Raw genomic sequence first — 25,258 nt, forward strand, 5'->3', positions numbered from 1 at the left:
AAATCCATCCATCTCTTTCTCTCCTTCTGTCTCTCACTGATTCATCCCCCTCTCCTTCGTACGTGGGCCCCAGTGACGTTCCTGGCCTCTGCCCAGGCTGGGAACTCGTTCCGGTTAAAGAGGAGAGCACCCCACGTGGATATGGCCAACATTACCACCGCCATGCCGATCAGGTTCACCCCGAAGCCTGCTTTCACCTGGAGGAGAAAAAGGGGGGAAAAGATGTAGAGACAAAATAAACCAAATAGAAATACTCTACAAACTTTCAGCTATAAAAAAGTATGTTTCAGTTTGCAAAGAATTAAGAAATTAAAGAATCCTTCAACCTTCTGGTTACGTAAAGCGACTTTGACTCACTGTACCCTTGAGCCTTTTGATGCTGCAGGTGCACGGAGAGCATGGGACTTTGTGTGTGTGTATGTGTGTGTGTGTGTGTGTGTGTGTCGTACCATGTCGCTTATCTTCACGTGGCCGTAACTGAAGACGATGGCGTTGGGGGGGTGGGTTCCCGACTGGAAGCATGACCCCAAATGGACATGCACATGGTGGATGGGATCAAAGTGCGCAGCGGGTTGAGGCGCAGAGTCTCCGACTGGTATGAGGGAAAGGGGGTGAGAGGGAGAACAAAGGGGGGGTGGAGGAGAAAGAGACAATAAATGAATAAGAGAGATGAAAGGGGAGAAGAAAGAAGAGATAAAAAATGAATTCTTATAAAGAGAAGGGAACACATGCACATTACATTAGCTCAGCAGTGATCCACAAGGGGGAAGCAAAGTTATCAGTGATGCTGTTATTCGATAATGACCCAGAGGAAATACTACAACACTTTGAAAAGAGCATGGCGGCCAAAAGCCTGCGGTTCCAACTCATATGTTAATCTCAGAATTTAAAAAATATATTATTTCTAAATGCTCAACAATCAAGGTGCACGCACGCACTGTTGCACAACAGGTTTACTGGAGTTGAACTGTTTTTCTCTGGAAGCAGAGGTTTCTCTGACCTGGCGGACCTGAGGCAGATACAATGCCTATAAAAAGTATTCTGCCCCCTTGGATGTTTCACCCTTTTGTTGCTTTTATACATGAAATCATGGTCAATATAATTTGGCTCTTTTGATATTCATGCAAACACTTATTTTACACTATATATTTTTAATTAATTTACATTAGTTTGTAAAAATCTGTTTTCACTTTGACATCAAAGAAGCTTTTTTTTGCAAATTCTTGTCAAAAGTTTAAATTATATTGACCATGATTTTGTGTATAAAAGCAACAAAAGGGTTGACACATCCAAGGGGGATGAATACTTTTTATAGGCATTGTACATTGGCTATTCATTTTTCATAAAGCCCAAAAATACATGATCACACCACATAAAGTTTTTCAATTCACCCAAACATAGGATATCATGACAAATAGCACGTCCACCTGCCTGAGATAAGACAAAGTGCAGGTAAATCCAAAACTGCCAAATGCATGAGTGAATGGTGCTGACCTGTGTTTCTACAGCAGGAGGAGGAAGAGGAAGAGGAGAAGGGTCGCCTGGCAGGGATGAGGAAGAGCAGGAAGCCAAGAAGGACAGACACTGTGGCATGGGTCCTGTAGCCTTTCCTGAGAGAGAGAGAGAAGCCCATATTAAAGTTCAGTTATTGTCTTTCACAGTTTGAATAGGTACATTTACATGAAGTCTAATAGACTGATTATATTTGCTTAAAAAAGCCCAAACAGAATAAAAATGCTCTTAATAGGCTTCTCAATCAAGACAAACAGGCATGTACTTTAAAGTAAAACATCTTAATGAGACCTAAGATGCTTTTGCCAGTGTTTATTTCCGCCAATGTGCTATTTATGATTTTTTCTGTATATAAAAGTTCTGAAAAGTGAAAACCCCCAATTTTTTAATTAGAGATTTAGATCTACAAATCAAACAATGTATAAACCCATGTTCGATTGACCCTTAACACCAGATTTGTTTGACCACTCCCAGATGGTCGTACATAAAATCTAGTACTGAATATTTTTTTCTACACTACACTCAGAAGACACAAAGCCATGAAATCATTTTAGAGAACACTCAAGTCATACAAACCCGGCTTTCGGTGAAAAGAGCTGGACATCGCTGTAACCTCTGGTCGATGGGAGGCTTGTTTTTGACAACTTCTTTTCTCCGAAGTGCAAATGTCACATCCATCTCTTTCATAACTGTGGATGTAGTTAATAAAACGTCGTCACTGATGAAAGTTTGCACTGCTCATAGAGTAATTAAGGAGTATAATAGATGAAAAATGTCGGTGGACTGGTTAACGTCTCACCGAGAGCCACTCGAATTCAAACACAGGCTTTCCACCATGTGACCGAACTCTTAAAGGCTAACGGTGTAGCAGGCAAGCTAACATGTCATGCTAGTGTTAGCTTACTAGCACTCACCAGATTAAGCTAACCGCACCAGAGCACTTGCCACCGGCTTCCTCTTCTCTGCGGGATAAAGAGGCGAAACCCCCGCTTCGTCCGGTGGGCTTGCCTCGGTCCGGTCCCCGAGCGAAACTAACCCGTTAAATGTTTCACCTTCTTCAGTAAGTACGACACCAACAGGCGGGAAGGCATAGCCATCTATGGGCATAGCGGGAAGGTACCTTCTTCTTCGTGGTTATTTTTGTCCTTACAGGTGCATGTCGCCCCCTACGACGCGGGGCGTGTAACAGCTCAAAGTCCTAATGAGGATATTAAACGTACTACCTGTATTTTTAGGTTAAAATAATGCTCTGTGAACCTGTAACTGTTTATTTGACAGGAAAATATTAACTTTTGAGAATTGTAATGAAATGTATCCACAAAACTCTTAATATATTTTAATATCTTAAAAATGTCCAAATCTATACATTAAAAATGTTTGATATTCAGTATGTAGGTAGTCAGAGAGGTCCTGAAGACAGGCATATCAGTCTCGCTCTGAATTTATTACAGAAGGGTTTTTACAGTACTTTGAAGTATCCAGAAATGACCTACTGGAAGATAAAAATTAGTGATTTTTATTTTGTAAAATCTCCAAATTGATACGTTCAAAATGCTATTCATAAAGATGACACAGGTAAGACAACATATACTTCTTGTGAATTTAATCCAATAATTTTTTTTTTCAATTAAGCATGTCAACAGTTTATTTTGAAAACCGGACGTAGGCCCACATGTTTTCTTTCTCTTACTTCGAGTACTCGATTGCCTTCCCTTTTCTGGGCGGTTTGGATCATAGGTTTGGATGCGTTTACCATAAGTGTCAGTATATGCGAGCAGTAGAATTTCTGTGTCGGCTGATTTGACCACAGAGATGCGAGTGTCGGCTGCCTTGACCGCAATACGCAGCCTGTATTACTTAGCTTGATCGATGTTAACACCTCCCAGCCACTAGGTGCCAGTAATGCGCCATAGGCTGGATGACAATCGTCATTAACTAATCAGAAGAAGAAGAAGCCTCCCAGCCCACAGGAATCTCCGTGAAGTGCATCTGCTCAGGTGGGTTGGTGGTGGGATGCCCGCTAGCTAAAAAAAAACAAGACACTGGCAGAAGACGATGGATTTGTTTTCCATAAGGACCGGGCTGTGTGCACGTTGTGTTTCGAACATGTTGTTTGCGAACGTCCAGTGTTTGGCGCCACTTTGGGACAAGGCACGAAATAAGTTTCAAGGATCAGGCAGACGAGGGAGAATCCATCACACGAAAAGTGTCCAGGTATGGGAAGCAAGCAAACTCTCTCACAGTCTTTGACACTGACGGAAACAATGCGACTGAAACTAGCTTTCGCAATTCTGAATATGAGTGTGGTTGGTGGGGTTAATAACAAACTTATTATCGCAATCATAAGGAGATAAACATGGTTCTTTAAAGTGTTGCTCTATATATAGCCAATATGGATGGAATAAAATGGCATGTCTGTAGGAAATGTTAATGTGGTTCAATAATAAACTTAATATAAAAAATGTTGATACGGCACGCTATTAAACAAGAACATTTTACATTGGAACTTATAGTCAAAAAGGTTGCCGACCCCTGAATGTATAGCAGTGTTGTGTATATGTTGTTCAAATAATACATTGATAGTATACATTTTTTTTTAAATTAATAAAAAGCTGTAGTTTGAGTTTCCCCTTTTCTTATTTTCCCCCTAATTTATACATTACACATATATACAATTTCAACAATATTAACAACTAAACAGGGTCTGTTTCATCTGCACCCTAACCAACCAAAGCAGAACGTTCCTGCACATCTCAAATATCGTCACCCTCTTAAACTAATGGCCCAAGTCATTTTTTCAGGTTTTTCAGAAAACACAAAGCAATTAACCAAATATTGAATCTATGATATTTCTTAATGAATTCACTCAAAAAGGTATAAAATAGAGGACTATTGACATACTTAAAACAAAAGCTGTTAATTATGTAACATAAGAGGAATACATTTCTTCAGCAAATTTTTTGAACATGCCTGCATGGATGTATGACAATTAATGTCTTCTATTCATTTGATCACCCAGGGGGGGGTTCCTAATTGTATATTCAGCTGAGCTGTTATACCAGGGAGCTCATTACAGCAAAGAAAAGGTAGGGTTTTTTTAACTTTAAATATTAAATATATTTAAAAAAAATCTCAAGTACCCCCTGGAGTACCTTCAAGTAGGCTACCCCCAGGGGTATGCACCCCGATTTGAGAACCACTGGTTTAACCATAGATGGTTTAATGGTCAACAAAATGGCAGATGAAGAGAAGATCTACATTCTGAATCTCGAGGAAGTGCCAACGCAGCAATAGCGAGACCCCAGCGAAATATCCCCGGATGAAGCCGCTCCGAGCGGGGTGCAGGGAGACCGAATCACGCCCTGTCGTGGAGCCCCTCCGAGCTGGAGGAAGGCGGTAAAAAAAACTAACCCGGGTCCATCCTTCCATCCATCCACCATAGAGATGCAGAAATTCCTGTTGTATCAGGGAGACGATATAAACAAAAACAAGGTAGGGTGTCAACTCATACACATCAGTGGATTGGGTTCAATGCAGGACCTGCCCCAGTTAATGTGGATCTGTGTGTATTTATGCTTTTGTGTGTTGTCCTGTGTCCACAGTGGACGTCAATGTCCAAAGAGGACAAAGAACCATATTTTGAAAGGGCCAAAAGGGAGAAGGAGCTCCACAAACACAAATTCCCTGACTGGACATCGTCCGACAACTATGTAAATACTGTACACTATGCTCACAGACATAATTTCTACAGCCACATTATGCAACAAGGTCACTCCAGCTGCTGTCAGATGGAGAGTCTGACATGTTTGTGTTTGTTTACATGGGAAAAAGAAGAAGAGGATGAGGTGGAAAGAGCCTAATAATTAGATGGAGTTCATCCGAGTCCATTGTTCATTGTTGATGGATTTACATTAAATTTTGTAAAAAAGGTTTGTTAAGTTTTGGTTTGACTTCCACCCAAATGTTCAGGGGCCCCCGGAGGCTGGCTCCAGTGGAGTATGTGGTGTTTGCTCTCTTACTGATGCCTGGGTGAACGTGGGCCAGAGAAGCTCCAGGGAATCTCTTACTAAAATAACGTCAGAGACAGAGTGAACCTCTTCAGTTCAACGGTCAACAAAATGGATGTTTACACCTAGAACTACGTGACTCTGAATCTTGAGGAAGAGGTGAAACAACAGCACTAGCAGCAGCAGCAGCGAGACCCCACCAATCCCCAGGGTGAAGCCCCTCCGAGCGGGCAGCAGGAAGACGTCACCAAGCCCCCTGCAAACCAACTGCAGCTTCTGCTCTGATCACTGAGCAGCTGAGACCAGAGAAACTCTGTGTTTCCACTGTTCTTCTACAAAGTCACTGACCGGCTGCTTCACGTGAACGAGCTGTGACCTCACTGCGTGTGTCGCTGTGAGTGAGTTTACTCCACTGCAGCTCGTTCAGGCAGTAACTGAAACCTTGTGTCTGTTCATGTCTCTAGTTCAAGAAGGTCCCTGTTGGAAATTTCCCTCAGGGCCAGGGGATCCTAGAGCCCATTGGATCCCTGCAAGTATCCCACACAGAAATGCAAAGAAACACACAACTCTCTGTGAGCCTCTGTGTGTATCTTCCAACCCACTTGTTCACTCAGCTAATGTGTCTCCCTGATTGTGTCTATGTAGACAGGGAATAGTGATTTATAGATTTCACCAATCAAAGGCTCCTCCAGCGATCTGCCCCCCTCCTGAGTAAGTCCGTCTCACCACAACAAAGCCAGACTCAAAATCAAATCACATTCACCTTATATATCATATATTTATTTATATGTATTTATTATCAAGACCCATGTCAATTTTATTGTTTGTTTCCTTGCTCAGTTTCACATACAGAAACGCATCTCTGCCTGTGTTTTTTTTGTTTTCCCATAGAAAGAAAAAGGTTCAACATAGCCAGAGCCCTACAAGGCCCTACATAAAAAAGCCGAAGATGCCTTCATCTTTTTTTTAAAAGAAAGGAGGCTGCGGCGTTTGTCTGGGGAGAAGAAGGACTCAGCGGGCACTAACGTAGACCTTGGACTGGAAGTAGGTGGCTTTGTTCTGTATGTTTAAGTCAGTGTCATACAAACTTCACCAGAGTTTGATTAAAGATTCACAAGCGTTGTGCCGTCATCTATCGAGCAGTGTCAGACATTAATTCTAAAATGTTCCTCTGTAACTCTTGACATTGTGACTAACTAAGTTTTGTTCTTGGGAATGATTTGTATTTGCTGTCACTTGACCAGTGAACCAAACTAAATTGGAAAAGAGGATTTCCAGCACTTCATGTCACAAATGCACTGTGGGAGGTTTCAATGCAGGACCTGCACCAGCTAATGTGGATCTGTGTGTATTTATGCCGATGTCCAAAGAAGAGCAGGCAAAATATGAAACAGCAGCTCAGAGGGAGAGGCTGATCCACCGTGAAAACTTCAGCCACATTATGCAACAAGGTCACTGCAGCTGCTGTCAGATGGAGAGTCTGACATGTTCGTGTTTGTTTACACTAGGACAGTGCCGCATGTGGCAAAATCTCAAAATCTGATTTGTTTTTTTGTGAATAAATAAAAAGAAACTTATTGTTTGATGTGATTTTTGTTTTATTCTTGTTGTACATGCATAATGTCCTAAATGGAGTCTCTGAGATGGATACAAATGAGACATCGAGGTTTAACACATAATTTAGGAATATAACATCTCATTTAGAAACACCGCTGCAACACCACCGAAATGTATGAAACCTTCAGCAGTACTGAATAAATTACAAAAGACAAATGTACGCTTCTGATTCTGCCTACAGTTATAATGTAGTGTTTCTGAGGGCAGGCCATATGGTACAGTTTGAATAACTTTCTGAACAATTTTACTTCCAGTTGTGTCTGACTTCTCCCAAAATGACCAGGGACTCTGTGGCAACCGGCTCGTTTGTGGCAGCAGACTATGTGGTCTTTGCCCTCATGCTGCTGCTGCTGTCGGGTTCTACTATGCCTGGACGGACAGGGGCCAGGGAACCTCTGGGGACTTCCCAATGGGGGGCCGCAGACTGACAGCCGTGCCTGTGTCCCTGTCCCTGACTGCCAGCTTCATGTCAGCCATCATGGTGCTGTCAAATCCAGCCGAGGTAAGGTTACAGCAGATTCCCAAGGGACAAGTGCAAACTGTGTCTCCCGAAAAGTCATCATGTGTCTGCCTGAGGAGGACACATTTATTTGATGGGAGGATTATTTGAGATACATCACTGTCCCACTGTAGTGTCCAAGTGAATCAGTGACATGACAGTAGGGACAATGAGTACAACGTATGAGGTGAGTGAGCTTTGGTTTATCATATTCTGGTCAGTGTGCCAAGTAATTTTACAGCCTGTATATTTTTTTATTTGATGTTATTATTGAGGTCTGTTGTGATCTTTTTTTTTTTTACTACTTTACACTCATGAAGAATGTTTTATACACCTATAAAATACCAGAGAAGCAGATATTTAACTGCTCTAGTGTCACTCTGCCAATAAAAGTTTGTAAGAGACATCGAAATACCTTAAAGCATGTCGGAATGTAGTATGAAGTAGATATGGCCAAATATGCTACTAAGTTGTCCTAGTACAGTATTTGTCAGTTGAGCTTCTAAAATGAAAGGCACAAAACAACTCTTCGGTCCTTGAACCTACAACTTCATCCAAGGACAATCTACCCTGGTAATGTAAGGTTAGGGCTGTTTCATTAGGTTCATTGAAGGCCTATATTTCTTTGGTTGGTGTCCACAACTAAAAAACGTATAACTCAAGTTTTCACATAAATATAAAGTGTCCTCTTTCTCTACCCCGCCAGCAGAGACACAAACCCTCTGAGAAGACACACCTTTTGGACAATAACGATTGACGGGACGTTTGTGTGGGTCAGTATCTATGGGATGAACCAGGCCCAGGTTCAGAGATACATCTCCTGTAAGAGCATCACTCATGCCAGAGTGTGAGTATTGTTGTTCTTATATTATGAAAGAGAACATATCTTATCTGTGCTTTTAAATGAAAGTAACCCTGTAACAATAAGTGCTGGGACCCATGGTCAGCTGGTCTGGTTTCTGCTACTGATCAGGTACAGTATGATGGAGAGAGGTAAAGCAGAGACACAGCCAGATCAAATCAAAGCCAGCACTCAGAAAGAAGTCAAAAATGTTGGTACAAGCCCTTCCACAATGCTGACATCATTCCTTATAAACCAAACAACATAATTTTACAATCCACTCTAAATAGCGTCGAAATTGCATGTCCCCGTCTCACAAGCGCCCAACCCCAAACTGCTCAACCATTACAGATGTTTTTATGATTAACGTGCACACATCATTTATATGGCAATCCAACCTGATCCCCTTGTTTTTATGCAGACAATAAAGAGGTTCCAAGCTGACGTCTCACTATCACTTGCCTTTACTGTCGGAATCTTTATCAGACAGTGTGTAAAAATCCCTTAGATAATAAAAGGTTCATCGTCACATCTTGGTAAATTGGACCCTGTTTTTTTTTTTACAGATAACTACATCAAAGTTTATGTACTTTTAAGTATTTTGATGGGCATTGAATACCTTTATACGACTGGGATAATAAAGAAAAAGTAGGTAAAGTACATGCTGTACACGGTCCAGCCGGGAGTTGAAACAAGGACTCACTGCTCTAAGGGAAATGTCCATATGGTATACAGTACGCCTTAACCATTCAACATCAGGTTTATGATTAATAGATAGTAATAGATTAACATAGTAATAGATGATATCTATTGTAGACACTGATGTATTTTGAGTTTCCTCCTGACGGTGTGTGATCATCTGTCTCCTCTGCAGCTGATGCCATATTTGGTGATGGACATCTTGGGAGACTATCCTGGCCTTCCTGGACTATTTGTTGCAGCAGCATATAGTGGATCTCAAAGGTTGATACAGCACTTCACAATAAAGTTAAATAATAAGTAAAGGGCACTAATGTTACGTGAGTAACATCGTATTTACCCTTGACATTGTGTTGATGTATTGATAATGTGCATTTCAGGAGGCTGGGGTCTGAAGGTGGAATCAAGACTTACATTAATGAAAGAGGACACAACTCTTTATCACCTGATCAGATTTATCAAAAACAGAGTATGTCCTGCAGCAGTGAACCAACATCGAAGGCTCTGGACTCTCAGAGCTGCAAGTTGACTTCTGCTTTGTGCTCTTCCCTCTTCAGCTAATGAGACAAACAGGACGACCTGACCTCAAAACGGATTGCGTCAAAAAGATTGGCAACACAAATCCTGCTTTCTGTGATGTTGAGCTGGACACGACAAAAAGCCACACTCCCTCATGAGATGAACATTTTATTCGCGATATTATTCTTGATTCCATCAATTCTTGTTTTTCTAATTAAAGAAATTTCAATGAAGGAGTTAAAAAAGGTGTGGGCCTCTGTGATTTGTTACACTACAGTTATAATACATTGTAAAAAAACAACATTTATCTCTTGGCACTCTGCTGTGTAAAGGGCCCAAACGTAAATAAATAAATGAAGTCCTGAAGTCGTGTTCGTGTGAGCTTTTACAGACAGTCCAAAGGTCTGACTGTCAGGTTGGAAGTATATTCGAATGTCTGCTTATTTACACAGTATATGGTTCGCCCTGTGACTAGCTGATGACCTAACCAGCCCTCGCTGCCCAAAATAACTTAACATAACAAATAGATTTGAGTTCTTTTTTAGAATATTCAGTATATCTGAAGATGTGTTTACAGTTGTGAGGCCTGATCCGAACCATTATTTGAAAGTTAGCAGCATCATTGACTCCCTTGATAAAATATGAATTACGACAACAGCACTGATGCCATGATACTGATGATGACATTGACACTATGTAAAAATACTGAACTAGAATATTGCTAGTACTGAATTGTTCAACGCAATGTTGTATCTAGAGTTAATTATTACCGTGTGTGTGTGTGTGTGTGCGTGTGCGTGTGTGTGTAGTATAACCTGGGCTAACCTGTGACATGGGAGGATTTCCATTTAATCACCTTGGACTGTCTGAGTTCAAAGCTGCTGAACTGAACAGTCTGAATAATCTTCTGAACAGTTACATTTCTAGTTTCTGCTCTGACCTCCAGCAAAATGTCCGGGGACTCTGTGGCAGCCGGCTCCCTGGTGGCAGCCGACTATGTGGTGTTTGCTCTTCTGCTGGTGGTGTCTGCTGCTATCGGGATCTACTACGCCTGGGTCAGCAGGGGCCAAGAGAACTCCAGGGACTTCCTAACCGGGGGCCGCAGACTCACAGCCCTGCCCGTCTCCATGTCTCTGACGGCCAGCTTCATGTCATCCACCACACTGCTGGCCAACCCAGTCGACGTAAGTTGGCAGTAGATCAATTTTTGTTCTTTACTCGTATAAATGTTTTTTTTTTATTCTCCTTGAATATACCGAATTAGCTGGAATCTTGTTATCTGTCATTTAAAATATATATTCCAAAAGAGAATCTCAACTAGTTGACCACATTTATCTAAAAGAGTTAAATACACAACAATGTACAATAACACATTTCAGGAGACTGTATATATTTATTTAACTTTTTAGCATTTAAATTACAAGCAATTATCACTCTGAAGTGTATCCAGTTTATCATCTTATAAAAGTGGCTGCCGCTATAATTCAACTTCTGACTAACGCAGAAGATCTCTGGTTTGTAGGTTTACACCTTTGGAGCCATTTTTGCTTTATTCTCTCTCTCCTATATACTGTCCATTGTGGTCACATCGGAGGTCTTTCTCCCAGTCTTCTACAGACTGTCTATCGCCAGTACTTATGAGGTGAGTAGGCTTTGTCGTGTGTTTTGTGTACTTACTGAGTAATGGCGACCACTGTCAAATATCTTAATATATGTTGATGTTTGAATACAAAGCAGCCGTTGGTGTTAATGTAAGTAGATGTGCGTTAGTAAGAGTGACAGTAAAAAGTCACGAGTTGTTCCTGTGCGTTGGATATTTTACAGTCCAACACAAGCAGAAATAAAGTATTTACCAATTAGAAATGAGTCAAACTGTTTCAAGACAATTAAACGTCATAATCCTCAACGAGATTGATTTGAGACTACAGATTTCACACAACATGCCTGTCTGAAATTAACTGGTACATAAATAAACGATTAATAACAGCAGTGTATGTCTCCCTGTGTCTCGTCCCTGCCAAGTATCTGGAGCTGCGTTTCAACAGAGCAACCCGGCTGCTGGGAACCGCGTTATTCATGGTTCAGACCGTGAGTAAGACGACAAGTCGACACATCATCACCGGGGTTGAACCTCCTGGGGTGACACCTCATTTTTTCATCTGAAGCTTCTAAATAATGTTGCTATTATCTCCATCTTTTTTTTTTCTCTGTCACAGATCCTCTACACAGGAGTAATAATTTATGGCCCAGCATTAGCTTTAAGCCAAGGTACGTGGGATCACAATTCCGCCCCCCTCATAAAAAAACATGTACACGTAACTTGAAGTTGCTCGGTTTTGTGTGACTGACTGTTGTGTCATGCAACTGCCTTCTCTGTCTCTCTCCAGTCACTCATTTGGATCTGTGGGGTGGAATTATTTCAACAGGCGTTGTCTGTACTTTTTACTGCACATTGGTTAGTAAATAAATATGTAAACCGCTTAAATTAGTTCTTGTTAAATCAAATCACCCCATTGCTCATTTAAAGCGTTTTAATGATGAAGAAAAAGTCTCATCTTTCTTTCAGGGTTTGACCAATATTGGCCTATTTATGTATTAGACATTAAAAGCAAAAACAAATTGGAAAAATAACTATATCTAAATGTAAAAATTGCCAATCACAAACACATAAATATGAATACCTGCCTTAAATAATATATATTAATAGTTACATACAAAAGCTGGCGATAGCAAATATCTTTTAGTCAAATATTATATTCCATTGGGATTCATAGACCATTATGGAACTATGACAAAGATCTGTCATTTTCCAATATATTGGTCAAAGTCTATTCTCCGTCTCCATATATTCTTAGCTGGAAGCCAAAATATCTCCGACAGAGAGCTCTCCTGATTGGTTGATGTGCTTAACAATTATTATGGATTATCTGGATTTCAGTGGATTTACTCAGACAACATCTTTCTGTGATCTACATTGTAACAGGGTGGACTGAAGGCGGTGGTGTGGACTGATGTATTTCAGGTAAGCTTTAGGAAAGCCAAGATTCCCGGACGCTCCACAGTGACGCAGATGCACTGTACACAGATGTTTTTTCCAGAGAAAGAGAAAAAAGAAACGCAGTACTGAAAACATCATTACAAGTCAGAAATACTTAAGCCAAATTACAAACAAATCTCAAATCAAATCTGTATAATCAGATCACAAATTATGTCCAAAACCAGATTAGATTTGTTCTCATACACAAATATATATGTTTTCTCTTCTAGGTTGGAATAATGATAGCAGGGTATCTGTCTGTTATTATCAAGTGTATGATCCTAAAAGGAGGAGTCACTGCAGTCATTTCAGATTCACAACAAGGAGGGAGAATCAACATTTGGGAGTGAGTATGAACAACTATTGGATTGTCAATAGAAGGAGAGCAATTTGAGTCAAAGCTTTCATTACAACTTTGAGAAATCAATGCTTTGGGGACTAGCAAGTCTCACATTTTGTGACACTTCACTTCAGTTATCTTCAGGTTTCTAGTGAATTGGAATTCAACCTCTCACTGTTTCTCACCAGCTTTGACTTAAACCCAATGAGGAGACACACTTTTTGGACCCTCACGTTCGGAGGGGGGGCTGCCTGGACAGCAGTCAATGCGATAAACCAAGCCCAGGTTCAGAGATACATCTCCTGCAAGAGCATCACCCACGCCAGAGTGTGAGTCACACTCTACAGAGGACACTGGATTCATATAAAATAACATTGTTACTCCCCATTAAAGGTGATTCAAAACTCAATATTCAAGGTCCTTCTTCAGCTTATGTAACATAAAAAAGATAACTTTTTTGATGAATAGAACCATCATCAGCATATAGTGCACCGCATAGTTGATGTTTATGTTGCTTTCTGTGCTTTCTTCATGAATTCCACCCCATGGCTGCGCTGTTCCGATTCTTTCTTTTCCCAGAGCTCTGTACATCAACCTGATAGGTTTGTGTTTTTTCCTGGCGTGCTCAGTGCTGTCAGGAATGTGCCTCTACTCATTCTATAAGAACTGTGACCCATGGAGCGCTGGACTGGTCTCTAATCCTGATCAGGTACACACAAACACACGTGCACGCTCACACACATACAGATTTACACGTAAGAAAATATCAGGGAAATTTTCAGTGCCTGTCTGATCGCAGCTCTGAAAGCAATTCCTTGTCATGTCTATTAACCTTTGTCATCCCTTCTCTACAGCTGATGGCATATTTGGTGATGGACATCTTCACAGCTTTTCCTGGTCTTCCAGGACTATTTTTCGCGGCAGTATATAGTGGCTCTTTAAGGTTTATATTCATCAATATATTTTGTCTACCTCTTAAAATCCCAATCAAACATTAATTATTGGATTCCCTGTGACACTGGTCATTACGAATCTGTATAAGTGTAATGGTTCCTGCCTGATTCGGATTCTGTTCTCATGTCAACCCCAGCACAGTGTCTTCCAGCATCAATGCGCTGGCTACAGTGACAATGGAGGACCTGATCAAGCCGTACACGAACATGTCTGAGAAACATCTGACCTGGCTGTCCAAAGGAATGAGTAAGAGGATTGTCCTTGTTTACAATATGCTTTAACTGTTGTAATTTAATTGTGGAGAATCGACTGACACAATGTTGTCCGCAGGTGTATTCTATGGAGTTTTGTGCATCGCCATGGCTGGACTGGCCTCACTCATGGGCGGGATTATGCAGGTAGAGTGCATCTGTTAACGCACAAACCTCACACTCACTGGACATCACAAATTATGTAATGAAGTATTGCAATAAACACCAGCTGCTAAACAATTACTTACCACTGTGGGTCGGGTGCTGGGGTCACCATCTCCAGATTGTGTTTTTGAGGGAGAGCTGTACTGTAGATGTGTGTTTCTTGAAACAGACAACCGTCACCATCACCGGTGTCCTCGGAGGTCCCTTACTTGGCCTGTTCATGTTGGGTATCTTCTGCCCATTTGCCAATTCCAAAGTAAGTACTTTTTTAATTGTAACATTGGCATTTTCCAGCATGATTCTGTTAACTTATATTAGTATTAAATAAATATATTCATCACATGAATAATGTTCTTTTTCTCTTACTCTACTTCTACTGTCATCTGCTTCTCATTTGGGGATTAAAGTGAACAATGATATGTAAGAGCCACATCTTAGCACCTAGGAAGCTATAACGAGAAAAGACTTGGTACTTTAAAGAACAGTTTAGCTGTTGCTCACTCGCCATCTTTATAAATCCTGCATGACAATTAATGTCTTCTATTCATTTGATCACCCAGGGGCGGGGGTTTCCTAATTGTATATCCTGTTTTTCCTATAGGGAGGTCTGTCAGGTGTGATGATTGGGTTGCTCGTGGCCGTGGGTGTGTGCATCGGGGGCCTGATATTCCCCTCTCCTCCTTACATGACCCGACCTCTGCCACTGACCACGGACGGCTGTAACTTCACCACTGAAGAGAGCTCCAACTGGACCTCCACTATTCTGCCAGCAGGGCCAAGCACTGTCACTACGGCCCCAGGGCACAACACCGATGATATGTAAGAATGTTACCAGCTCTGACTGAATGGAGGAATTATACAGCAATGTGTGAAACCAGAAGTAATGAACTGGTCTGCTGGTTTCCCCACAACCAATAAGGACAATGTCCATAGAGGAATACTAATTTGAGGTCAACCAGTTTGTATGTAATGGATAATGATGTCACAAGTCAAACACTCTATAAGCTTGACTCTCTGGCACAGATATTCATGCTCCCCAGAATAATACTAAACTCACTTTGCCTGTAGTGCCACAGAAACATAATATTTTCTCTTAACCTTAGAGATATATGAAGATCTTCTAAATATGTCAACAGACGTTCAAGGTCCCTACAGGATCAGTCTTGATGGCTTTGTGGATCTCTTAACTTTCCCCCCAGTGCCCCCATGAGGCTGATACTGGAAGTGAAATATCTCAACAATTATTGGATTGATTGCCAAGAAATGTGGTAAAGCTCACATTCTCACAAGGATACACAATAATCCCTTTGACGGACTCTTAACTTTTCTTAACAAATCCCATCAGCCTCAGCTTTCAGTTTAGTGCTGCTTACTACTTAAATGTTAACAAGAGGACACATCAGGTTCAACATAGCAACAATAAACAGTAAAACAAAAAATAGAATAGCACAACTTTCGTGTAATCTATAAAGAGAATATCTAGAATATAAAAACATTCAGAAGACGACTTGACAAGAACCGAACTGTTGAAAGTATTGCATTACTAACCTAACCCTGAATGAATCCCTGTTATTATCTAGTGAATCTCTCCTTCGGGCTGAAACTGTTCAAAAATACTTATGAATGGAAATGTATGAGCAATAATTCAGTGCTGTTTTCTCACATCACTAGACTGTCGGCAGAAAACTGGCTCCCTCCTTCCTACCTTTACTTCACTCTCATCGGAACTGTTACAGCGTTCACTGTGGGACTGTTCATCAGCCTCTTAACTGGTAAGCAAATGTATCCTGTTGGCACTGATAAGTTAAACGGGTTTTGTTGTGATCACCCTCTTGTGTTCACAATGCGCATTTCAGGAGGCCGGAAGCAGAGGGTGGAATCAAGGCTGATGATAATGAAAGAAGACACGACTCTCTATCACATATTCAGGTTTTTCAGAGGCAGAGTAAGTGCTGCACCAGGAAAACAATATCGAAAAACCTTTGGAGTAACAACAGCTGCTGACTGCTTGTATGCGCTCTTCCCTTTTTAGGTGACGAGAAAAACAGGAAATCTGGACCTGACGAAGAACGGAGAGGAGAAAACTGGCAACACAAATCCTGCTTTTAATGACACTGAGATGGACTTAAAAAAAAGGACCATTATCTCATGAAAGACATCAAATTATCTTTGCATCTGCACAAGTTCTTAAAACTTCAGATGAATTATAGTCATGTTCTAGCCTAATACAACAAATGCCATCAACGCCATGGAAACTACAGCAATATTTTCTCTGTTATTTATAACAACACAAAATGTACATGTGTACAGTGTTTCTGTTTTCAATATCGTCATATTCATGGCATTTAAGCATGTATGTACAAATATACAATAACATATGGAACAGAAATTACAGCTCTGATTTTGCACTCCAGAAATATGTTTTCTTTTCCCCTGAAGTGTCTTAACACCATGTCACATTCTAGATCATTAATGTGCGTGTTAAGTCACGTGAGCAACAGTGTCTTGTTCACTTCAGGAATGTACAAACACACACATTCTGATCAGTGGGAGAATTCAGTTTCCAAGTATATTGTCAGTGCTGATGGATATACAGTACATTTTGTAAAAAAGGTTAATGTTAAGTTTTGGTTTGACTTCCACCCAAATGTTCAGGGCCCCCCGGAGGCTGGCTCCAGTGGAGTATGTGGTGTTTGCTCTCTTACTGATGGAAACCACAATGCCTGGGTGAACATGGGCCAGAGAAGCTCCAGGGACCCTCTCACTAAGGGCCACACTCTGACAGCTCTGCCCATCTCTCTGTCCCTCTGCTATAAATTCATACAAGGAACGAAACTGAGTTGAGTTATTGAAGAAAACTGCTGCAATTTATTAACATTCAGCAAGACAGAGGCCGTCACTATTTTTCAAACATCTGTACATTTCTGAAAAATAGTACCTAGATACATAGTCATGTACATTCTTCAAGAAATGTGACCATGTATTTACATATATATACACTCAAGTACAATATACATTTAACGCCTTGGCTTCAACAGTTTCTTAAAAACCAGGTGGATGTCTGTGTACAATTTAATAAGAATAATTATGATATAAAGGGACGTTTAGATAGATAATGAAATTTTTGACCTGTTGAAATGTTGAGTTAACGTAGACTTAAAAAAAATCTGACAGTGGGCAAAAAACAAACGGTGACATCATTATAAAACCAATATTTGAGTTTAAAATATCTTCATAAAGGTGCAATTTGTGTATAACGACAAAGCCTGTTCTGTAACAGCTACATTATCACAACCGGCTGGCACTTTTCCCTTATTTCCTTCTTTTCCCTTATGAGGCAAGTATAGTTTATTTGCACATGAGGGAAACTGTCGCGAGTTTGTTATCTGTTCCTGGAGCCTGCATTTCATTTCAAAAAGACAATACGAAGCTGTAGATGTGTGTAATCATTTTTCCGGGTAATAATACCTCTTCTTTATGGCTCGGTATTTCCTGAGGAAATAAAGTGCCTCCAGTTCCTTGATGACAAAATCGCCCCGGGCCACCAGTTTTTTGATCTGCTCGGGATCAGTCACATCTTTGTTTTTCATGAAGGCGGACTTCAGGCGCTCCCTGAAATACGCAGCTCCCTTGGGGTACTCTCGGCCAAGGTACAGCAGCTTTAAAGGGGGGGCGACAAACTCATGGTTACACATCATCAACGACATTCACTGAAAACACAGTATTCAACCAAAATGCAGCACAGAGCGGCACAGTAAGGGATTCCTCCCTCTGGTGTAAGGGCTGTTAAGTCGCATTTCACCTTGTCAGCACATTACATCTTTATAATAATTTATCTTCTTTTGTATATATACTTACACATATTTGTTGTACATTTTCGCTTCTTTAGACATACTGTACATATTTTTACGTTGTATTTTACATACTCCTGCCCTTCTATATTTTTGTGAGCTTGAACTGAAGAAAAACCTGTAGGCCTAGTGTAATTTTAAGATAAGATAATCCTTGTTACAGCAGCAAGAGGGAAGTAAAAAATAGTCATCGGTAAGTAGTAACAGTAAAAAAGCTGAAGAGTGTGTCTTTTTTTGTGTATGTCCTTTGTGAGTGTTGAGACTGACAGATATTATATGTCCAGGAGAAAGACAAAGTGCCCCTGATGAAAAGTACAATATAAACATAAACATCAACCTGTCACATATACAGTTCCATTGTATTGTAATAATCTGTCTATTCTACTGTGGAGTAAGACCATTAGTAGTTGTTGTATTCCTATTCTTGGCTGCTAGTGCCTGTAGCATGACCCCAATGTCCAATGACTCACATTTTTGTACAGCTTAAACACCTCACCCTTCAGGTTGGCCATGACAGAGCTGGGGGGGGGCTCACTCTCCTGAAACAAGAGGGAGATCCAGATATGAGATTAGAACAGCAGCGGACGTGAGTGGACAAAGCCAGTCAACACGATTACCTCAGCTAGCCAGTTAGCTTGTAGCTTAGCCTTCACCACATTCCTCGCCAGCTCTACAAACCACCGTATAAAAGAATATGATCATATTTACACGTGTTGTGTTTGCAGGCTGGTTTCACTGCGACTTGAATGGAGGAGGAGACACGTCTCCTCTTCCTCTGTGTCCTTCCTTTCTGTACAGGCGGGTGGACAGCTCCGTCGTAAGTCGTTTCGTTGTGTCGCAAATCAAAACACCACATAGCGCATGCGCGTGAGTTCATGTTTCTATGGTTACCCGGGACTGTCTAGGCTTCAGGATGGTGAGTTTTTCCAGCGTTTATTAACAACAAATTAAATATAAAGGAACAATTCAAAGGATTCATTAAGCAAATTATTCCTTGTTGTCAGCTTGCTCGAATGTCACCGTATCAATGGTCATAGATTCCTTTGATGTCTTAGAATGTTGCAACTGTGAATGGTTTATAGTAGTTACAAGAATAGAATATACGGCTAAAGATAAATTGTAATTATTATTAACAGTTAGCTACTAGGGCAGTTAGCAGGAAGTGCTTTTATTTTTAAGGGTTAAGTAGTTGTTAACTACATAAATATCAGTGAGCTGTCCCTGTTTAACACTCATTCAAAATGGCACCTAAAAAGTCTTCCAAAAAACCGGGAAAGAAGACGAAGAAGCAGAAGGAGGAGGAGAAGAGGCTGCAAGAAGAAGGTAAACATCTGTCAGAGATCTGTCCCTATGAATTCTTATCATCTCTGTTGCTGATTTCTGTTGTGAAGCACTTTGTACTCTGCATTGAAAATTGCTCTATATTATTATCATCATTAATAATAATAAAATAATTGTGTCCACTTTATCGTTCTATCTTCTCTGCTCATGTTCCATAGTTTTACTCTTGCTTCTTCCTTACGAAGCACTTTCTTACAGTTATTATTATTTTATTATTATTATAATGATTAATAAAGTTTGGGATATGTGTTGAGTCACCACCCGATGTGCTTTTGCTTTACAGAGGAAGCCCGGATAGAGGCAGAGATAGAGGAACAGAAAAGGCTGGTCATAGAGAAAAAGGCGCAGGAGCTGGAGAGGCTAGAATTAAGAGTCAGTCATGTTCATCTACTGTGATTTACATCAAACTGCCGAGTTTGGATTATCTGATTCTTTTCCCTTCTCAAAATTATGTTTGAAAGACAAATACAACCCCTGTAAATAATTTGGACAATAGACAAATCCTCAAGGAAACACACAGGAGATGTTCACTGTTGTCAGGACTGGACACGCGTTCTGTTCTGGTGTTCAAGGATCGTCTGTCTGTTTACAGGACAGAGAGCACAGAGAGATGGAGCTGAATGAATTGCGCGATCTACTGGAGCAGAATCATTCTGCAGTAACTAAATGGAGAGATGATCTTGATGAGAAAGCCCAGGTGTGTGTTTCTGTCTGTGTTTGGGTTATTTAGTGGGAGGTAGACTTAGCTGACGCATGTATTTGTTGTGTATGGCAAACAAAGCAGCCATGATTACAATACAATATAATACAATTCTTATTTTGATCCATATTCTCATGTGTTTCTTTGTGACCAGTGGGAGCGGTACATGTGTTGTGATGGCAACCCTGACCCAGAAGTGCAGCAGGATGTAAACACCTATATAAGCTTATGGAGAGAGGACCCAGAGATCAACATCACGCCCGTGCTCAAGCAATGTAACGACGCTCTACAGGTTTGTATTTTATATTTAAATGTGTCGTGCAATTACTTTATTAGACAATTCTCAGAAATAGAAAGGTTTGACATTTATGGACACATTGAACCTTGTAGTGAAAATAAGCAGATATCGGGCAGCAACGCCAATAACATAAGACAAACATTATTGATCACATGCCGAGGAATTCACTATTTACAGCAGTAAATAGTCAGAATGACAAAATAATATTTGAAAGTATAAAAGAGTATAAAATAGGCAATAAGATAAATTTGAGTAACACTACAGAAAGTATGTACATGATATAGACCTTCACTAAAGTGGTTAATATTATGGAAATTGACTTCCATAAGTGCAGTGAAAGGATGATTGCACAAAGATGTAAACTGTATTTGTGCATTGTATATAAGGAGATATTGAAATTGAAGTATATTTACATAAGCATATATATATATAAATAAAAGTATATGGGCAGGTACGGTTTACAATATGAATATGGAGTGAAGCCATGTGCTAGAAATGAAATATTTCTAATTCTATGCTTACAAACTCTGAGAGCAAATACATTTTGTCCCTCACAGCTGCTCGGGGAGCTGGAAGTTCTGCTCAGAGATGCTACAGATACAAAAAAGTGCCAGATATACGAGGAGGCCGTCACCAGTCTGCAGGAGTTAATCCACTCCAAACTTCACCTCAGCACTGAGAAGATCCTCAAGGTAGGAGAACTACAAACGCACAGGTGCTCCCACAATGTGGAGCACTTTGTGACTACAGTGTAAGGAAGTGGTTCATAAACATCAGGGGTTTACTGTTATGTGTAGGGTTTGCCTGATACGAAGCAATATTGCAAACCCGGTTTGTCTCCTTGGTTACAGATGGCCAATGAGAACACGGACACTGAGACAGGCAACATGCAGACTGTGGTGAAAGGCGACCACACTACACTGTGCTTGTGGGTCAACCTCAAGAGAAATCAAAGGTATGTGCATGGCAGAAAATACAACAAATATATTGATAACGTATGATTAAGGTTTGCAGCTGAAATATCCAGGATTTTTCACTCCATGTCAAACTGGATCATGCAGGTTTAAAGGATTAAACTTTGAAGAGGTCGGCCTCGCCTTTGAGATTCCCAAACAGTTGACTATGAGCGACATCGCTGTACGGATTCTCCACACACAGTACGACCACCTGTCCTTTCTTCCCAGGATGGCTCAACGGAAAATACAGATATCAAGCGACAGGTCTGATATCACTGTCAATTCCATTATCACAGTTTCTTTTACTGTAATAATAATAATTAAACTCGGTTTCTTTTCTTTCTCTGTTTAGTCCCGAATCTCTAGCAGTGGTTGACGAGGCCCCAGCAGACACTGATCTACCTGAGCAGGAGGAGACAAAAGACGAGGAGGAGGTGAAGGATGACGATGAGACACAACAGCAAACAGCAGACGAGGAGGTGCAGTCCATCCAAGAGCTGGAAGAGAAGAAGGTAAAACAAAAGAAGAAATTAAAGTGATGTTTTTCTACATTCAATGTGATGTTTTCATTCGTATTGTGCATGTATCTCTCAGAGTGAAGACAGTCCAGAGACCAGCAAAACGAGTCAGGCGTCAGCAGAGGGCAGTGGGAGTCAGATACAGACACAGATGGAGGCGCTCGATGGTAAGAAGCCCAGTCTAACACTGCGCCCAACATGTAAACACAAGATTTCAAACTGATGGACAGGTTTAACAACAACATCTTAGATACCAATGTCTTTTAATGCTGATGATGGTTGTATACACTGACATTTTTTTTAATTTGCACGATTCTGTTTTCGTTCTCTCAGTTGAGGGAGAATTTGGCTCTCCCTCAGAGCTGCTCCCGATGGAGGTCATCGACGAACCTGTCCCGGTGGTGGACTTGATGGAGTACACACCTCTGGGGGGGGTCTTCTACTATGATGTGTTCCGCATCCCTCCACAAGCCCATCGTGTCCATGGCTGGGAAATTAGACAGGTGAATAGAAAAGAAAAGACTTTCAGTGTTTGCTTTCACCAGACCCTGCTGTGGACCCCCAGGTTTCCATTTCTCTCATTCCACATCCTCCCCAGATACTTCACACAGGTCTGCAGGTGTTTCCATACCCACCAGAGACAGTCAACTTGGATGAAAACCAGGCCCTGACCTGCCCTCCTGTCGGAATGTCTGTGAAGTTGCCCGACTGCGTTGTGTTCTTGGAAACTCCGCAAGTGGCTCGCTGGGATGCTGCAGGTGAGACAGACAGGAGCACACACTGTGCAATCCTCATAACCCATCAGGTGTTTGAAATACATTTGAAAGTCGTTCTCTCACCCAGATAAGCAGTGGAGGATGGACGGTATCTCGGATGTGTCTTACGAGGAGGAAGAGGCGAAGATCTCCTTCAAGATGGGCTCCTTCCAAGCTTTTGTGCTGATGCAGGAAACCTACGCCAACTTCCCCTTCCTGAGCTGGGAACTCAGTCCACTGGGAAAAGATGCCGCTACTTTCACGGTCAGCGGAGCACTCATCGAAATAAGCATCAGGATCCAGGTAGGAGGCAGGAGAACTCTGTACGCACATAAACATTTCTTCTACTGTATTTCAACAATTTCTGTTCCTTTACATGACAGGGGGAGCAGTGTATTTTGCAGTCAGAGGTCAAAGGCCTCTCTCACCTCCAAGGAAAGGAGATGAGCAGCCCCGACCTGCAGAGAGCCATGATCAACGCGGGGATCAACATCTTCGTGAATGAACACACTGACAAATATGTCAGCAGCTGTGGAAAGGTTTGCATCTTCTTCCTGTTGGCAGAATGAAAGAACCTGAGCGAGAGGTTAGGGTTAGGTTACCAAAGCAGATATAATTCATTCTGAGTGGGATGTGAGAATCTCTACAAAATGTCATGGCAGTCCATCCGACTGTTGAGCGGTTTCCTTAAAAGTGTCTGGTGGTGGCACTAGATGCAGTGAGGGGATCACTAAAGTCAGTAGAATCCATCCTCTGGGGACCAGGATTGTCACTATCAAAAGTAGTGGACTGACCAACTAATAAAATTCTCTCTCCTCTTCAGAACCCACTCACAGAACATGCTGCCTACGAACAGATGTCCTTCTTGGTCGCTTCCTGCATCTTCTCATGGAGCAAGTGGAACGCCAAATGTGGAGCCGAGCATCTGGTCATGCAGGTATTCCTGCTCACACATGGACACAGCTCATTTAGTTTTACATTTAAGCCCAGTTTCCTCTCCCTGTGGAAAGCCTGATTACCCCTGTACGCATGGAGTCACATGCTCAGGTCCGTTCCAAACACTGAGACGAATAATTAGGTGTTGTCAATTCAGAGACACGGACTGCAACGCCACCAGGGTGCCCTCAACACAAACAGATTTGACATTTACAGACATGAGAGTTAAGTAGGGAAAAGATATATAATCTCTTCAGAATGAGGAAGTGCCACACAGAGGGGAAACAGGGCACATTTCTCACTAGAATACACTGAGGCTCTTATCCATGGTGACGTGGATAGACCTGAAATGATGACACCAAACCACCATTCTTTCAATTCCTGCTCTTTTCTCAAGTTTCTTCCCTTTCCTTCTTCTCTGCCAGGCACGCGAGCACACCGGCCCCACCACTGAGTCCACGGACCCACAGTGTCTCTACCTGCTGGGCGCTCAGAGGAGTCAGAAGCTGGCAATCACAGAGGGGAGCGAGGAGTTCTCTTCAAACCACGACCCCAGCCGGGACTTTCACTCCACCTTCATCCGCATGCTCCAGGACGACATGAGCACAGACGGCATTGCCAGGACCAGAGAGTCCAGTTTTCTGTTCGTGGATACGGTGCGGAGCCTGCTGTGTGCCACCAGACCCCTGATGTTTTCTTAAACATGTGTGAGATTAACTTGTGTTTAAATGATTAAATAAATTGTCGCGTGCCTGAATTCATGTCTTCTATTGTTGAACGCCATCCATGCGTTATCTATACTGCTTATCCTTTGAGGGTCACAGGGCCAACATGCATAGATGAACATTCACTTTCACATTCCAGCCTAAAGTCAGAGTCCCCCCCACACGCACACAGGGACAAACATGCAAACTCCACAAAGAAAAGCAATTGTAGAATTGGCTACTTTATTTGTGCAAAGTTTCACGCATCTTCTTTGGAACATACAAAAGTGTACGAAGTTGAAAACCACGGCAAGAAGGTAGACGAAATAAAATAAAAAAAACCTTTGGTGTTAAAGACAAAGCAGAATCATAACTTAACAAAAACAAAACATATTCACATTTCCCCACTCAGAACTAACAAACTCATAAATATAGATTTTAAAACACATAAAAAAACACTTACAAGTTTTATTACCAGTGTCTGTAGACTTAAAAGAATACAAATGAAAGGAATGAAATATTTTTAATTTAAAAAGGCTGGCAGTCTTATGTGCTGTCAAGTGCATGAAATGTGTTTTAAAAAAGCCAACTGGACAATTTAAGCCATCGTCCATGATGTTTGTCAATGGAAAACTGCACTGCTGCCCTTTCTGTGACGTAATGCATCAGGGCTAAGGTTCTGATTAAGCTGTGACGTGATTGGTCAGTGTTGCGTCGGCTCTAATGACGGATCAAGCCTGATTTGATTTAAGTGTTGG

The 25,258-nt window shown here is 41.3% G+C and overlaps 3 protein-coding genes and 3 long non-coding RNA genes across 8 annotated transcripts; 4 read left to right on the forward strand and 2 right to left on the reverse strand.

Moving 5' to 3' along the window:
* Nucleotides 1-549: 549 nt before the first annotated feature.
* Nucleotides 550-2,154, reverse strand: LOC132999785 (uncharacterized). The gene is made up of 3 exons (XR_009678166.1): nt 2,089-2,154; nt 1,495-1,610; nt 550-592 (listed from the first exon to the last, which is right to left on the reverse strand). It is a non-coding gene; the product is annotated as an uncharacterized LOC132999785 (long non-coding RNA).
* Nucleotides 2,155-4,765: 2,611 nt separating this feature from the next.
* LOC133010625 (uncharacterized) lies at nt 4,766-7,024 on the forward strand. 2 transcript variants are annotated; one of them, XR_009680687.1, is made up of 3 exons: nt 4,766-6,230; nt 6,411-6,563; nt 6,764-7,024. It is a non-coding gene; the product is annotated as an uncharacterized LOC133010625 (long non-coding RNA). The 2 variants fall into 2 exon arrangements; XR_009680688.1 differs by having other exon boundaries at nt 4,766-5,222; nt 5,482-6,563.
* A 1,535-nt stretch (nt 7,025-8,559) lies between these two features.
* LOC133013171 (uncharacterized) lies at nt 8,560-9,882 on the forward strand. Its single transcript, XR_009681416.1, has 4 exons — nt 8,560-8,608; nt 9,351-9,439; nt 9,556-9,644; nt 9,733-9,882. It is a non-coding gene; the product is annotated as an uncharacterized LOC133013171 (long non-coding RNA).
* A 684-nt stretch (nt 9,883-10,566) lies between these two features.
* LOC133012733 (sodium-coupled monocarboxylate transporter 1-like) lies at nt 10,567-16,908 on the forward strand. The gene is made up of 17 exons (XM_061080342.1): nt 10,567-10,878; nt 11,217-11,336; nt 11,717-11,782; nt 11,911-11,962; nt 12,082-12,149; nt 12,678-12,716; nt 12,962-13,077; nt 13,260-13,400; nt 13,651-13,780; nt 13,926-14,014; nt 14,162-14,271; nt 14,356-14,423; nt 14,611-14,697; nt 15,043-15,260; nt 16,113-16,213; nt 16,298-16,386; nt 16,474-16,908. Exons 1-17 carry the CDS (start codon nt 10,645-10,647, stop codon nt 16,591-16,593), a joined length of 1,848 nt encoding a protein of 615 aa, XP_060936325.1. The 5' UTR covers nt 10,567-10,644; the 3' UTR covers nt 16,594-16,908.
* A 373-nt stretch (nt 16,909-17,281) lies between these two features.
* On the reverse strand, nt 17,282-19,113 carry lyrm5a (LYR motif containing 5a). 2 transcript variants are annotated; one of them, XM_061080343.1, is made up of 3 exons: nt 19,001-19,113; nt 18,763-18,831; nt 17,282-18,100 (listed from the first exon to the last, which is right to left on the reverse strand). In XM_061080343.1, exons 2-3 carry the CDS (start codon nt 18,802-18,804, stop codon nt 17,888-17,890), a joined length of 255 nt encoding a protein of 84 aa, XP_060936326.1. In that variant the 5' UTR covers nt 18,805-18,831; nt 19,001-19,113; the 3' UTR covers nt 17,282-17,887. The 2 variants fall into 2 exon arrangements, with proteins under 2 accessions (XP_060936326.1, XP_060936328.1); XM_061080345.1 differs by lacking the exon at nt 19,001-19,113 and adding an exon at nt 18,910-18,951.
* A 420-nt stretch (nt 19,114-19,533) lies between these two features.
* On the forward strand, nt 19,534-24,497 carry dnai7 (dynein axonemal intermediate chain 7). Its single transcript, XM_061079165.1, has 15 exons — nt 19,534-19,615; nt 19,917-20,014; nt 20,235-20,354; nt 20,488-20,625; nt 21,189-21,323; nt 21,483-21,586; nt 21,693-21,851; nt 21,940-22,099; nt 22,182-22,272; nt 22,439-22,608; nt 22,704-22,863; nt 22,949-23,163; nt 23,244-23,399; nt 23,684-23,797; nt 24,222-24,497. The coding sequence occupies exons 1-15, from the start codon at nt 19,534-19,536 to the stop codon at nt 24,495-24,497; spliced, it is 2,178 nt and encodes a 725-aa protein (XP_060935148.1).
* Nucleotides 24,498-25,258: the final 761 nt, after the last annotated feature.

The sequence above is a fragment of the Limanda limanda genome, chromosome 1, assembly GCF_963576545.1.
Source record: "Limanda limanda chromosome 1, fLimLim1.1, whole genome shotgun sequence".
Lineage (NCBI taxonomy): Eukaryota > Metazoa > Chordata > Actinopteri > Pleuronectiformes > Pleuronectidae > Limanda > Limanda limanda.

Coding starts and splice junctions, on each gene's coding strand:
- LOC133012733 (XM_061080342.1), top strand. CDS start 10,645: ATGTCCGGGGACTCTGTGGCAGCCGGCTCCCTGGTGGCAGCCGACTAT. Junction 13,781..13,925: donor TGGTCTCTAATCCTGATCAG/GTACACACAAAC, acceptor CCTTCTCTACAG/CTGATGGCATATTTGGTGAT. Junction 14,272..14,355: donor CTGGCTGTCCAAAGGAATGA/GTAAGAGGATTG, acceptor TGTTGTCCGCAG/GTGTATTCTATGGAGTTTTG.
- lyrm5a (XM_061080343.1), bottom strand. CDS start 18,804: ATGGCCAACCTGAAGGGTGAGGTGTTTAAGCTGTACAAAAAT. Junction 18,101..18,762: donor TGTTTAAGCTGTACAAAAAT/GTGAGTCATTGG, acceptor CCCCCTTTAAAG/CTGCTGTACCTTGGCCGAGA.
- dnai7 (XM_061079165.1), top strand. CDS start 19,534: ATGGCACCTAAAAAGTCTTCCAAAAAACCGGGAAAGAAGACGAAGAAG. Junction 19,616..19,916: donor GAAGAGGCTGCAAGAAGAAG/GTAAACATCTGT, acceptor TTTGCTTTACAG/AGGAAGCCCGGATAGAGGCA. Junction 23,400..23,683: donor ATGTCAGCAGCTGTGGAAAG/GTTTGCATCTTC, acceptor TCTCCTCTTCAG/AACCCACTCACAGAACATGC.